Source organism: Tinamus guttatus, unplaced genomic scaffold (genome assembly GCF_059628265.1).
Source record: "Tinamus guttatus ecotype Peru unplaced genomic scaffold, ASM5962826v1 Tinamus_guttatus_pri_ptg000060l, whole genome shotgun sequence".
Classification (NCBI taxonomy): Eukaryota; Metazoa; Chordata; class Aves; order Tinamiformes; family Tinamidae; genus Tinamus; species Tinamus guttatus.
Genome location: NW_028288594.1, coordinates 10,843,307 through 10,858,151, shown reverse-complemented (window position 1 = coordinate 10,858,151; position 14,845 = coordinate 10,843,307). Strand labels below are relative to the sequence as shown.

The 14,845-nt window shown below is 44.1% G+C and overlaps 1 protein-coding gene across 1 annotated transcript in view; it reads left to right on the top strand.

The window, feature by feature from the left end:
- HEG1 (heart development protein with EGF like domains 1) overlaps positions 1-14,645 on the top strand; it is a 37,012-nt gene extending 22,367 nt beyond the window's left edge. The window contains exons 13-22 of the mRNA XM_088519415.1: positions 1,586-1,705; positions 3,338-3,432; positions 4,191-4,249; positions 4,388-4,548; positions 5,870-6,004; positions 9,801-9,843; positions 9,953-9,990; positions 10,549-10,636; positions 12,691-12,865; positions 14,447-14,645. Of these exons, the coding sequence (XP_088375541.1) occupies positions 1,586-1,705; positions 3,338-3,432; positions 4,191-4,249; positions 4,388-4,548; positions 5,870-6,004; positions 9,801-9,843; positions 9,953-9,990; positions 10,549-10,636; positions 12,691-12,865; positions 14,447-14,596 (1,064 nt within the window). The 3' untranslated portion in view covers positions 14,597-14,645. The remainder of the gene's footprint in view (positions 1-1,585; positions 1,706-3,337; positions 3,433-4,190; positions 4,250-4,387; positions 4,549-5,869; positions 6,005-9,800; positions 9,844-9,952; positions 9,991-10,548; positions 10,637-12,690; positions 12,866-14,446) is intronic.
- The last annotated feature ends 200 nt before the right edge of the window (positions 14,646-14,845 follow it).

Genomic DNA, 14,845 nt, shown 5'->3' with positions numbered 1-14,845 from the left:
ATAGGCGAATAAAGGATTTCATTTATTACTGCTACCAGGCTCCTTATCTTCTCGAGTAAATATAGTAAGCTGCATTTTATATGAATGGAAATTGATTCTGTGTTTGAAGTTCAGAAACCCAACCCTCATGCTACTGTAGGATATCATGTGCACTAATCACATTACTGTTATGAAATACTGATAAAAGTATATGCTACATCCATGGTTTATATGCTTTAATCTTTAAAGGTTAATTCTCGGGTTGATTGGTTTTAATTATAGCTATGGCTTCATACAGAAACTTCACTGTGAAACCTTTTTTTTTTTTTTTTTTTTTTTTAGGCAAACAATAGTGGAATGAAGCCTCTTTACTGCCCAAGTCACATTTTTGCCAAGTTACTCTTTCTCTTAAATATCAGGTTTTGCCATTTACTCTAATAAAAAAAAAAAAAAAAAAAGAGAGAGAGAGAGAGAGAGAGAAAGGAGAAAGATCTGTCTGATCTTGGATGTCAGGCTTTGTGCTTGGGGCTTCATACAGCTTTGCAGCTCCATAACGTCTTCCAAGCAGATGCCAGCAAAATGATTATCCTGGCCAGTTTGCCTTTCTCGTGCTCTCATCCCCCTGTCAGAGCCGCAGAATAAATCTGAGCCCTAGCATAGCCCCGCGCTGACATCACGGTTGTTAAAGCTGGGAAGAGGCTGCTGTCAGGCTTCCAGGTTCCGAGGAGAAAGCGAGGAATTGCTGCTAATGCCCTCGCCGTTCCTCCTGCACCTGACCTGGGGAAGCTGCAGGACTGCTGTCCGGGGGAGGCTGCTGGTGTCCCAGCTTGTACAGAAAAAACAGCAAACTGAAAAGCCAACGTCTTAAAATGTACCCACTCGTTTCCCTCTGCTTGGATGGGAGGTGTCGCGTTGTCTTCTCACTGGTGCTCAGCCAGCCCTGCCAGGCTGCTCGAAGCACGGAGGTCACCTCAAGCTGTGCCCCAGAGAGGAGCAGCCTGGGTGTGTGTGGCCTGGTGCCAAGGGCGGTGCGGCCTCACCAGAAAGGCATCAGGGTAGGAGGCAATAGCAGCCAGCGCTGCCTACACCTCACCTAGCAAATCTACAGGCTGCATGAGGCAGCTCAAGCCATGTTGAAGCACTGCCTTTGGTTCCCATGGTTCGTGCAAAAAGGGCTCGTACCAGAAGGGCAGGAATTGGAGCAAGGAGCACTAGGAGCTCCGGTTCTCTGTTGAGCTCTGGCTGTCCAAGTCACTTCATCTGTTCCTTCACGCCTAACTATAATGAGGTTTATCTCCGAAAAGCTCTTGGAGATCTGCATTTGAGCAATGCTGTAGAAGAGCTGGGTATTAATATGAATGTGGGTCCCAAGAGCTTTGGGATGAATATTCAGGAGAAAATGTTTTGTGTTTGTTCTTTCAGCTCCAATGAAATAATTAAGAACAGGATAAATAGCAAGTGCAAATGATGCAATGATTCATCTGATAGTGCTCAGAGTGTCACAGGAGCCAAATTGATTTTTTTTTTTTTTAATCCACTGTTTGATGATTTCTGTGATTCTGTAACTACAGGCTATTTTTTTTTTAATTTCTCCTCACTTTTGCAGATGTGGATGAATGTCTTTCCAATCCCTGTCCTGCCTTGGCCACATGCAACAACACCCATGGCTCCTACATCTGCCAGTGTCCTCTTGGGTATGAGCTGGAAAAAGGAAAGTGCAATTTAGGTAAGAAAGAAAAATGAAAAGACAGGGAGGCAAGAGGGAAATAATTATGTGTAATCTTCTGAAATAAATTAACTGAGGCTCAAACTAGTTCTTCAGGAGTTTAATGTAGCTTCCAGCTACCACTTTGAACAAGAACCCTTTATTGTTTGTACAAGTGCAGAGTCTAATGCCTGCCACGTTACGATGCCCCAGGGAGCAAGGGCAACAGTATTTAAGGATTTCTAAGCCTGGCCTTAAAAATACAGAAACCGAGCAGTGGGCTCAGGCTTGTTAAGAATGACAGATGTGCCAGTTCTACTTTCAATGTGTTTTACAACCCCAAAAATGAATTCTGCGGATTCTCCTAGGTCCCAGCCCTGTAAAACCATGAAGTCAAGCCTCATCTTGACTTCATGGAAGTGAGCAGGGCTCTTGTGCAGCTTAATTCGATGGGATCAACCATGTGCATAAAATTAAGCAGCCGTGAAAGTCTTTCAAAGATCAAGGTCTAGTTTCATACCTTAGATGTTTTTTCTGCAGCATGCTTGTTATTAGGGACCTTTATATTAAAGGACTATGAATCTCAAGGACTTTACAGTGTCCCGTCGTGATGGGGAATTTATTTTGGTAGCATTTCTTCTGACCCTTACTCAGAGAGGATTAGTGACATGGAAATTTTGCTAAGGGAATGTGACCGAGTTGCCCCTGAAGGGCGTTTTGAAACATTTCTCTATGGCAAAATGTGTCAGCTTCTAACTTAGGGAGCTGTTCTGATTATACCTCGGACTGGGGTATGGGCAGATCACATAAATACTGCTGAGGTGATTTTTTGCCAAGAATTGTTATACTGGAGCTGTCTGATATGCGATTTGTGGTGAAGATAGGCTCTGTGGATGGGAAAAAAATGGAAAAGAATTAGAGGTTTTATAATGTTATCTGCAACTGTATTTGTTTTTCTGATAGAACATGAAACTTGAGCTCTGCGTTCTCATTTCCACTGAGTTATCTCATGACATTTAATAAAAGATTGAGGGGTATTAAGTCTCCAAGTCTGGACAACTTAGATTATTGCATTCTGCTGCCATGAATCAAATACGAATCTGAACATGGAAAAATACATCTTTTGGACCTCCTTTCAAATATCATTGCTTATTCTCTCCAAGAGCTTAGAAATGAAAATGTCCTTTTTATAATGTTTTGTTTTGACTTGCTGCTTTGCTTTGCTTTTGTTTGAGGGAAAGGGAAAATATTTGGCACATTTGCTCAAAATCATTGTATGTAACTTTGGTACCAGGAACTGTTGCATTAGTAAAATTTACCATTTCTCTCTGCTGTTTTGGGGTCCCTGTAAATTAGTCTGTGCTGCTTAGATAGTTTTGGTTCATAGAAATGTATGAAGTCAGTGGTGAAATGCTGGTTGTTTAGCAGTGTTGAGCTCTGGAATTTAACTGGCACTGTGGGAATAATGCAGAAATTCTTGGGAAAAATTCCCCAGCCTCTTTGCTTTATTGGTGCGATGGCTCTCGAGCTTTCTGCCCACAGTTAGAAGGAGTTTCCACTGAGATACTGTCTCGTATGAGCTGGACAAAATCTCAGCTGTACATGGTGGGGAGGCACACGCTCCTGCTAAACTCCTCTTGTTCTCCTTTTCAGTACGAATATTTATCGGTCAGGTTCCCCTGAAGCCGAATATCACTCACGGGAAGTATGAAGAACTGCTACACATCGAGGGCGAGATCCTCACCATGGTGAGTGCTGCCCATTTAATCATTGAACCTTCCTGGTCAGGTATGGGTAGGACTAGTGAAAAGAAGATGCAAAGCTGCTCTTTGAGGGGGGACCGATTATGCCATGTTTACTCAGCATGAGCACGTTGGGATGGCTGTAATACTGGAAACACTAATAATATTCTGTCTGCCAAAGAGCACACGTTTCGGTCATAGGGGTGATCCTCAGTGAGGACTCAGCGCTATTATTTTGGGCTGGAACTTAGTTCTTTCTTTTCCTGCTAGGCTAAAGGATGAGTTTTTCATCTCATGTTTAGCAGTGGATAATTATATATACCTTTAAGCTTGGAGCAAGTGTTGGCCGAGCCTGTGACACCTGCAACTTGCTGCACCCCCACTTTCTTCCAAAAGTCTCCAAGGATGGGGGGTTGTGTCCCTGTGAGTTATTTAGCCAGATTGCCACAGGAATAAGCCCACCCCGTTAGCAGTGCCCAGCCTGGCTGCAGTTCCTCCGCCGCCCTTCGCGGCCATCACACAGCAGGGCCCAAGGCGGGTGCTGATTTCCAAAGCTCCAGGTCTTGCTCCATCCAGCATGCAAGTGTGTCATCAGCCCTGCTTGCTTTCCCATTGCAAAATTAGCCACTGCAAGGTTCAGAGAGCCCCTGGGCATCACACTGCGGTTGCGGTGACAGCCAAGGATGAAGCAAGTGACCCCTGCTTCCCACGTCCCCACTGTGCCACCCTGGGGCAGTAACCGGCTGCTCTGCTCTCCCTTTCAGCTGGATGCATCGCTGGCCACCTTGCCGGGCTACCACCGCTCTGTGGTTAAGGCCACCAGGTAAGGGGCACCACTTTTCCGGTGAGCATGCATATTGTATGTGTGTTATGCAGACTTGCCTTACTAAGTCCTGCATATACTGCTGTAACGATGACATCGATGAGCAGTGATGGTCACAGCTCTTCTGTTTCCTGCTAGGGAGGCCAACATGGTCCACGTTTCGGTGCAATCCACGTTCTCGTTGGCTTCCAATGTGACTTTCTATGATATCGTCACCAGTGTGAAAAGCTACATCAGAGCGTGCACGTCGCCCCCAGAGACCTGCCAGTTCATCTCAAACCTCAGACCGCTCCACAGAGGTAGCCAAGATCTGGACTGGTTATGGTGGGAGTGGAAAGCAAGACATGTTATATGTGGCTCTTTTGAAAAGGAGGAGACAGGGTTGCCGAGAGAGGTTGCAGAGTCTCCATCCTTGGAGATGTTCAAATCCATCTGGACACAATCCTGGGCAATGGCCCTAGGTGACCCTGCTTGAGCAGGGAGCTTAGACTAGGTGATCTCCACAGGGAGAGAGGATCTCAAAAGCCATGAGTCCTGATCAGGCACCATGAGGATGGTGACGGTGATGGTGACAGTCATTGACACCACTGGGGCATTGCAGCTGCCCAAAACCATCATGTTGAGTAGATCAGCATTGCTCCAGCCTTCACCGAGAAATACCTTTTTTCCATCTTCCAGGTTTCACTGATAAATGGGCATGGTGTAAAAATTACTCCCAGTGAAGTTTTTTCAGGCCACGAAACATTTCCATACCTAATCCTAAACACCATTGTGGATTGAATTGATTTAAATGATTTCAGTAGAGCAACGCAAATTATTTTCAGTGGTTACCTCAGAGACAACATTTTCAGTAAAGTTTCATTTCTAACCTGAACAGAATTACTAAGAAATAAATTTGATTTGAATTCCTAAGTATTTAAAGAATAGATGTCAGAGTAAAAAAGGGATGGAAGGTCTATCAGAGATGAGTTTAATAAAGTTATGAGTTCCACATGGATAACACATTTTCTATAAAAATTATATCATGAATATTTTTTCATATGCTCATCCTTCTTAGTCCAGCCTCCCAGTAAAAATTCAAGATTGATGGCACAGTTCCATAACTTATGCACGCTGAGTTTTTCTGAATACTCGTTTAAAAAAAAAAAAAAAGACATTTTAAAGACATTGCTTCAAAGTGAGATGAATGAAAAGGCTTTTTTTTTGTTTGTTAAAAGCGAAAAATATACCATGCTTAAAATTGTAATGAAGAATCTGTTTTGGGCTGAGCAGAATGTTTTGCTTGACATAAACTTAAAATGAAAAATTGATTTGTTGATCCATCTCAGAGAAAATGTGTTTTAGCTTGAGTCAAAACAAATTTTTCTTTTTAATTTCCCATTCTGCCTCCAAGCTGAAATATTTATTATTCACCCACTCTGCCTGCCTGCGCGATCGATGGTAGCAGTGCAAGAAACTGTGACAGGTAGTAATGTCGTCTATCTTATAATGGAGTCAATATTATTAAGAAAAAGAAGATGAAAGCAACACGTGACCTAAATGGGATGCCTGGGGAAAGCAAATACGCGGAATGGTGTGGTGAGGGAAAAACGCATTGATGCTGTTCGTGTGTTTCGACAGTCGGCAGCTTGTGCAAACAGAAGGACCCCGAGTGCGACAAGGAAACCTCCGAATGCACCGACTTCGATGGCGTTGCGCTCTGCCAGTGCAAAAGCGGGTACTTCAAATACAACAAGATGGACCACTCCTGCCGAGGTACTGCTCTTCACGCTGCGCGTTTTGTCTGGATTCTGCCCAGGCTTTTGTTGCCGGTAGAAATGATTATGTGAGCGTGCGTGTGTCTGCATGCATTAGGTATTGCCAGGCATCCTAAGAAGCTCAATATTATGAATAAATATTAGCAGCTGAGATTTCTTGTATTTAGTTAGGGGACTTTTCAGTAGACAGTGAAGATACGGTGTCTGCCTAGGAATAATATTATCTCTTTTTGGAGCACGCTGTGAGTCAGAATGATCAAGAAATGGGAGAAAGGGGGCCTGAATGCTCCGGGCTCCAGTTCAGTGGCACGGAGCAGAGAGGACATGCAGCTCTGCCTGTTTTGGTTTTGTCTGAACTCTCAGTGAACTTAAGATAATTGCTTTAAACTCGCAAGCTATATTAATGCATCATCAATATTTTTAAAATAAGCAAGTATCTGAGAATGACTGTGGATTTATTTTTCAACTGGGCTCCTAGTAGAAATTTTAAGCTCAAGGGTTATATTTTTTTTTAACTACTCAGATGGTGAAATCTGTTTTGCTATATCTTAAGAAAGTTCTTTGTCATTGTGCCAGTGGTCAAAAAAAATGTAGGATCTCTGTGTCCATTCCCTCATTGCAGTGATCACTGCTGTGGGGCTCTTAAGAAATCGGGCTTTCTGATGACATATCAATAGCAATTTCAAAAGTGGCTATGTATTGTTGCTGGCAATATCTGCAGGGTAGGCTGTTCAAATAGGAGAAGATGCTTGGTTGGCTCCAAATCTGGTCAGAAAGTGGGAGAAATGAGGCTGGAAATGTCACACGTTGCACACACTGCAATGGATATCTGTGAAATGGGCTCCTCTGGGTCCTGCGCTCTGGTCCTGCCTCTGGTTTGCTATGTGGTTCGGGGCAAAACACTTCACCTTTTGGGGCTTCCTCCCTATCTTCATCCTTATTGGTTGTGGAAAGGGATTTAATTATGGAATATTGACTGTGTTCCCCTACACTTGAGAAGCAGAGAAGGGGTCAACCAGTGAGTAGAGAGCTGAAACAGCTTCTGGGAGACTGTTGTCCTATTCCTGTTCCACTGCCGACAGCAGGGACCCAGGGCAAATTATTCTATTTTTCTTACCAGTGTCTCTTGCCAAGCAGTGATACGAGTATTAATATCTGAAAGGCTGCCCGGCACTCAGATATATGGTAATAGATGGCCCAGATGCAGCGTTCCTTAGCCAGGTAGATGTGATTACTCCTATTTACAGGTCTTGCTTGCTCTGCAAAACAAAGAAACCGCCAGAACACCTTCAGGCCCAGATTTCACCTTCAGCTCTGTGCGGTCAGTAGGAAACATCCTAATGACTGGATTTATGCTGTCAGAGGTGTTTTTAGGCCAAATGAATCTAGAGGTTTGTTAACTATGGAGGATGCTGCAGAGTGGCCAACTGCCCAGCACCATGTTCTCTCAGGTACCAGGTTTCTTTAGCAAGGTTTCTAAAGAGACTCCTGAATCTCTTTCTGGAAGGCTGGAGCAAAGCAGTCCCAGGAGGAAAAGCAAAACTTGATAGCTTTGGTTGGCCCCTGATATTTAAACCTTTATTCTCCTCCTTGTCTGTGTTTGAGAGCGTGCCAAGCAAGTGTGACAGCGTGGGCTCTCCTGGGAGCATGATCAAAGGAGCAGGAAAGGTGCCAGAGGGGAAGCAGGAAAAGGGGGCCGAGAAAAAGAAATAATCACCAAGAGTTATGCAGCTCTGCATTCCTTTAAGGGGAATAAGACCAGGAAAGGCACACTGAGGATCCTGATTGACCTCTCCCCACCTCCTAGGGCTCCTAGGCAGACAGAGCCAGGAACATTTCCTGCCCAAGGCAGCACTGCAGTTTGGAGACATTGCTCAGGGTGGATGTGCCCTACACAGGCTGAGGAGGTGAAATGAGGCTGGGCTTTAGCATCTGCTCATAGGTTCCTCCAGTCTTTCCTTACAGGGTAAGCAGCAGGCTGGGCCGGGGCGATCGGGGCTGCTGTCCTGGGCAGGCTGGGCTGCTTCATGGGAAAACAACAGTTCCTTTGCTGATGCCTTGGTGTAATGAACGAGCCAGGATCATTCACTTCGCTGTTTACTACCTCTTGCCCTGGCTCTTGGTTGGCTGAGGCTTTTAACTCTTGGGCTGTTACCTCTGGTCTCTTTGTCGTCTTCATAGAAGAGTCATATTAGAAACTTAAAAATAAATCCATGCAGCAAAGAGCTCATGCAAGGAGCATCTCCTGGGAAGCAGGGGCCTCGACAGAACTATGAAGGGCCCAGCAGATAAGTTAGAGGTCCCATAGCTCTGACTCAGAGGGCTAATATGTTCCTTGGGTTTATTTAGAGAGCATGGACAGCCAGAAGAGGGGAAGTTTTGGTATCCCAAAGGTCAAGGACTAGTGGTGTGGTTCAGAGAAAAGCTGGAACAACCAGGGAGTCTCAAGGATCTCGGTGTACTTGGCTTTTAGTAACAAGAAGGCTAAGCAGTGATGTGATGGTGAGGAAGAGAAATGTGATCATATAAATACAACATTTTTCCAGTCCAATGAGAAAGCTTTCAGGGGCTGGAATTTGGCACAGGGATAATTCAGACCAGAAAAAAAGGGGAATATTTTTAATGGCTGGAAAAATTAACTTTGTGAATGTTTGACTGAGGGTTGCAGCTGGCTATCACTGGAAGTACTAAAATCAAGCTTGGACAGCTTGCCAACATACAGTTCCAGTTCAGCTATTTGATTTGAAACTGGAAGCTCTGTGACCTGTGTTGGGATGGGGAGGTCACAGTCACATTGGTCCCTGCTAGCCTTGCCACGCAATCCTTCTCACGGACCAGTGAGATACTGTTGCTTTAATGCAATTTCTGCATGTCTTGCTGCTTTGAAGCACCAAAAGGCTAAATATAACATAGCCAGCACGTCCTCTAGACCAGAGCAGGAGAAAGCAGTGATCTTGTCAGTTATATGAAGCTTATAATTGTATGACTAATATATCATCACCTTTGCTGTTCATCACATGCACACTGTGATTTTATCAGGTAATCCAGATGATTAGCTATCAGCCCATTAAGCACGGAAGTTATTGTATTTTGGATCAATGGCTGGTTTTCATTTTCGTACCAACTGCAACTAAATCTTGACATTTCAAAATTTTATATAGCTGCAGCTTTGAAAGAAAGAAAGAAAGAAAAAAAAAACCAGGTGACATTTTCCATGAGGCAAAGTGTAATACATGGTTTGGGGTTAGCCACAGTAATGCTTGGATAACTTTCTGCTGCAGTTCTAACATTTGAAAATAATGAATAATGTGCATCTGTGTTAAGGTAATGTTGTTTAAGTGAGGTTTCAAAATGAAAACCCCAAAACACTTGCAGATTTTTTTACAGTGATATATCGGGGGAATCAATGAAGCAATGCAAGTGTTCAGTGAGTTTTGATTTGGGTGAGAAGAGATTCTCTTGGGAAATATTCCATCAGCTGCCTATACCGTGACAGGCTCCAGCTTAGCCCTATAGCTAACGCTGCATGGCAGTGGAGATGCTTCTGGGTCCTCTTTGCCCAGAGGTGTTTAGACTAGCAGGCAGGGCAAAGATAACATTAGGCAGAGCACCCTATATATGGGTAGCAAAGTGTATGTGCCCATTTTTTCAACAAGTGCCACATTTCTGCCAGTTAGAGAGAGGCTTGTCAGTCCCACGCGCTGCTGGGGGTGAAGCTGCCGTGGAAGGAGCAGTGGTAAATACCTCCCGGGCACCACTACGTGGTGCTCATGGCCCTTCTCTCTCTTTTCCAGCCTGCGACGATGGATATAAGCTGGAAAACGAGACCTGTGTGAGGTATGGTGACCTTTCTGCCTTCCTTTAACCCCCACCATCCTTCCCAGTGCTGCTTGGGTGACCTCTTGCCACAACCCAGCCTCTGAACCCCTCTTGTTTGTGTTACCAGATGCCCGTTTGGCTTAGGCGGATTCAACTGCGGAAACCGTAAGTACCAGATTTCTTTGCTTTTAATTTCCACTGCCTCAGAAATGGGAAATATGAACCATGTAATTATAAATAACTATGCCTAGCATGTAGCAGATGCAGACTTACTCCTATCAGTGGTTTTATTTCCTTCATTTTCTGTTGAAAATTGTTTTGCTGACCTTTTGAAAAGTTGTCTTAACATTATATCCTAACAATATCATTATTTTCTTGGAGATCTCCCTTCTCTCTCTCTATCAGGAGATAGAGCAGGCACTTCTTAAGTGAGATATTGGGAGGTGAATCCACAAAAATCCACAAAATATTGCTTGTGTTACTTTGATCTTTCCAAATTTTTATAGTTGGTCTGTCAGAATCTGTCCTCTACGGGAACAGGAGCGTGTTTGTCCGTCAACAGTAGATCTCCATCCATTTTACATGAAAGTATGTCTGGAAGAGGGAGGGAGTAAGGGACGTAAACAGCTAATCCTTTTACCCAATGACTCCGCCTGAGCTTGTGTTAATATTTACACTAACATCACAGTTTCTGCATGAGAGTCTCTGTCTCTCCCCTCGCAGCGTATCAGCTCATCACGGTGGTGATCGCCGCCGCAGGAGGGGGCCTCCTGCTCATCCTGGGCATCGCGCTGATCGTAACCTGCTGCCGGTAGGTACCGTGTTACACTGCACCTCGTGGAGCATGTATGAACCTTCACGGACCAAAACGTAGGTGACAAATGTATGGCTGAGCAAGCAGTTTAGTGACAGACATAAGCATCACGTTGTGCTTTCATTTGGGGATGTATATGTTTTTCTTTTCCAGTAGATGGACTAAAAAGTTCAGTCTCTCTTGAGGTTGTGTCTAGGATGTCCCTAGGATGGGGACAGAATAGGGTCCTTCCCACCCAGAGCCATAGGGAAACTAAAGAGCAGTCCCCAGAAACCCAAGCTAAGTAGAAAACGAATTGTTTAGGCCACAGGAAGGGTCACTGGACTGTTTGTGTGCATTGCAAGGCTGCGCTCCGTTTTTCTCTAAGCACAAATCCTGCGCATGTTCACACTCTCTCTCCTCACTTCTCAAACACTCACACAGCCCACACAGGCATGCACACAGTTCTCATACCAGCAGGTAGCTTTGGACGAGAGGCAAGATGTGCTGCCAAGGTAGTTATGCTTCGTGACTTTATATACCATCAAATAGTCTTGCAGTAATGCCCTCTCCCTTCACATTCCAAGTCTAGGATTTCAGAGCTATCCAGACCAAAGCCAGTACCTGGATGATCAGTAGGTTACTATTGACAGCGGTTTGGTTGGCACCGCCTTTCTGCAGTGTGCATTTGTTCACCCTGTTTTTCAAGCCAGGGTTCCCAGGCTAGCCCCAAGCAGAAGCTGCAGTGTCCAACAAGGTAGCAACTACAGCATCTCCAGGTCTCAGTGCAGATCTTTGCAGGAGACAGGCAGATTATGTTTTCACAAATCCTGGCTCTTTATCTGCTGAAGTAGCCACTTGTTAATGCTCTCTTCCTTTGGTGAATTTCTGCTTTGAATTGCAAATTTCTCCAAAATGAGCTTCATATGGTAGTTACGTAGGGGCATTTGGTGTTATTCAGACTGGCAGCTTATTAGAGTTCTGTCTTAGGAATTAATATATTACCTAGAAATACTATAGTCAAGTGTTCTAAGGCTTGAATAGCTTGGGAGTTGCCATACATATTTGTTTTTTTTTTTTTAAAGATTTTCCTGGCTCTTTCACTGACTCAGGTAAACACATAGATTTTTAAAGACAAAAGTGGCCATAATAGCTATTTTTGATCATCCTCCCGTAACATTGACCACAACATTTCATGAAGCCTTAAATCCATAATTTCTGCTTGAGCCAGGCCATGTCCTTTAAAATCACAAGCAGTCTTTTCTCAGAGACTTCAGATATGAGAATCCAGTCTTCCTGGATATGTTGTTCCTGTAGTTAATTGCCTGTGCCTGAATTCATCCAGCTGTTAGCCAGGATGTTCTGTGGTGTCAATGTTCCTGAATTTCTGTAGCGCAGATGAGGAAATCTGTGATTTTTAGACTTGGAATTTTACTGTAATTTCAAGCAATGGTAGATAGTTTTAGGGGAAAAAAAAAGTATTCAAAATAGGAGGACAAGTAGATAGCTCTTGAGGGCAAAGATGCAGTTTGTAGTGACCTAGACAGACTTCACAGGGGTCAGCCTCACCTAGCCAGACTTAGATAGGCTAGAAGGGAAGGCTTCATAAGGAATCTAACACATATGGAGAGGTCTTCAAGAAGATAGAGCCAGGATTTTTACAGTGTATGATGGATGAACAAGAGACAACAGTCATGATCTGAAACACAAGAGACTCAGACTGGATATAAAGAAAAACTCTTTGGTCAAAAAGGCAGTAAGGCACTGGAACAGCTTGCTCAAAGAGGTGGTGCCATCTTCATCCTTGGAGTTTTCAAATCCTGACCTGCTCTGTAACCTGGTCTTGTCTCATATCTGACCTTGCTTGGAGCTGAGGGTTGGAATAGAGCGCTCCTGAGCTCAACACGACTAATTTTATGATTGCTGTTCCAATCTAGATTTACAACACATCATAAATATTACAAGCCAAGATTTATAACACCTAGTAAATCTTCAGAGAACATATCACAAATGTATATAAGATTAAAGAATAAGTTGTACCTTCTTCCTTTCCTTCTTTATTTTCTAAACAGGAAGAATAAAAATGACATAAGTAAACTCATTTTCAAGAGTGGGGATTTCCAGATGTCACCGTATGCTGAGTATCCGAAGAACCCCCGAGCACAGGAGTGGGGTAGAGAGACCATCGAGATGCAGGAGAACGGAAGCACTAAGAACCTCTTGCAGATGACAGATGTATATTATTCGGTACCTATTCTTAAGTTAACTATTACTCCTTTATGTCTGATATAGCACAGATTCATATTTATTATTGGAAGCACAGATCCATCTTGTGCAAAATAAAAGAGCAAAGCAATGGTTTTTATCGAGGGCAGAGCATTAGGAGTCCAGACATGGATGCCAGATGCAGTATCAGTGCATGTGGTGAATACCTTGAACAGATGTAAATAAGAAGAGGACTAGGGAAATGTGTAGGAACATTTTGGTAGATGTCTAAAAAGCCCAATCCTGGAGCACAGAAAGAGAGTTAAAGGTTTTGGACAGTCCCTTAATACTCCTTGGGGGTAGTTTGCTCCCTTCCTCTCTCACTGACACTGGGAGGTTGAGACCTGTGCTTGGGGGGCTTCACCCTAAATGGGAAGGGGCTGCTCACTGGGGACTCCTGTCTTTCTCAGCTCCTTTCCTTTCCAGGGGACAGACCCCTTCCCGTAGCAGAAAGGCCATGTAAAGAGGATCCCTCCAGCTCTGAGGGAACAAGAGGGAAGAGGTGGTGGAGGAATAAGGGGCTACATAGGGCAGAGAAGGGCACATAGACCTGGCATCACAGACAGTGTAATGCCTGCATGATTGGCTAGTATCAGTTACTAATATCTATATCCAGAGCTGTGATGTTTGTATAACATCCATCACTAAACTGTTTTGACATACTGGATGTTCCCAAGGTGTGTGGGTTTGCTCTGCTGAGAGCAGTATTTTTTTTTCTGATTTAGATTTTAAATTTCCACCAAGCAAGTTTACTGGGTTAAACAGTATGGAGGGACTTAATCCTCCTTGCTACTTTCAATAAGAGATTTGGAAATGAGAGTGCATTTCCTAGACTTTTCTGAGGGCTGTTGTTATGCTGATGGCTAAAAGGGGAAGCATTGTAGTGAGGAATAGGTGGTGAGGGCTTTGCATAAGATTTGATCCGTAGCAGATCAAACTGGATGGCTTAATGTTTCTTCTTGGGTGAAAGGATTGTACAGTCTTGGCCTTAGACAGCAAAGTTCCTCAGTTAAGTGTCCCCAGGAGACTTGTTTGAGTAAGAGAAGGGAAAAAATAGAGGGTCTGATCACCTTAGTTTTGAGGAGGTTTGAATTGTGCTTCTTGCACTGGGAGGACAGGCACCTATGGCTAGAAGGGAGAGAATTGCTTCCAGTTAGTATTCAAAGTGGGAAAATAACTTTGATTTTTACTGGAAGTGTTTCTTGTAAAGATAACTCTGGGACAATATTCTTCTTGTGAGAGTTATTTCAGGGCTTGAGCTCATCAGCACAGCACTTACGGGATTAAAAATTAACCATGCATTCAGACTGCACATGGGGTTAGGTAAAATTCAAATCTGCTAATGGCTAGCATGTTAAAACTAGATTGGATCAGAATAATGCCCTGCAGGCAATGCCTAACTCCCACAGTAGAAATTATTCAAGATTGTAGACGTCATTAGTGATCATGTTGTTCCTTCTGCCTACTGAAATTACTATTGGGAAAGGTGAAGAGATTGTGCTTGAAAGCCTATTTGATTGTGAGAATAAGACCCTTTTAACTGATTACTTTTTGCTAATACAGCCAACTGGACTGAGAAATCCTGAACTGGAAAGAAACGGACTTTACCCTCCCTACACCGGTTTGCCTGGATCTCGACATTCATGCATCTACCCGGGACAGTACAACCCATCCTTCATTAGTGACGAAACCAGAAGAAGAGACTATTTTTAGCAGGGAGGAGAGGGAGTGGAAGATTGGCAGAGCTCTGTGGCCCTTGAGCACCAGGTGCCCTCCATCTCCCGGCAGTTCAGCCCACATCAATCTTGCTCTTCCCGTGTGACAGCAGGAAGGACTTTGAACTCGGGGCAGGTCGTTGTCGCCCGAGGAACCATCGAGCCCATTGAGCAGCCAGGAGAAGATGGAGGAGGGAACGGCCCAAGGTGCAGAGCAGCGAAAGGCCCCGTTTTTGTGCCGTGCTGC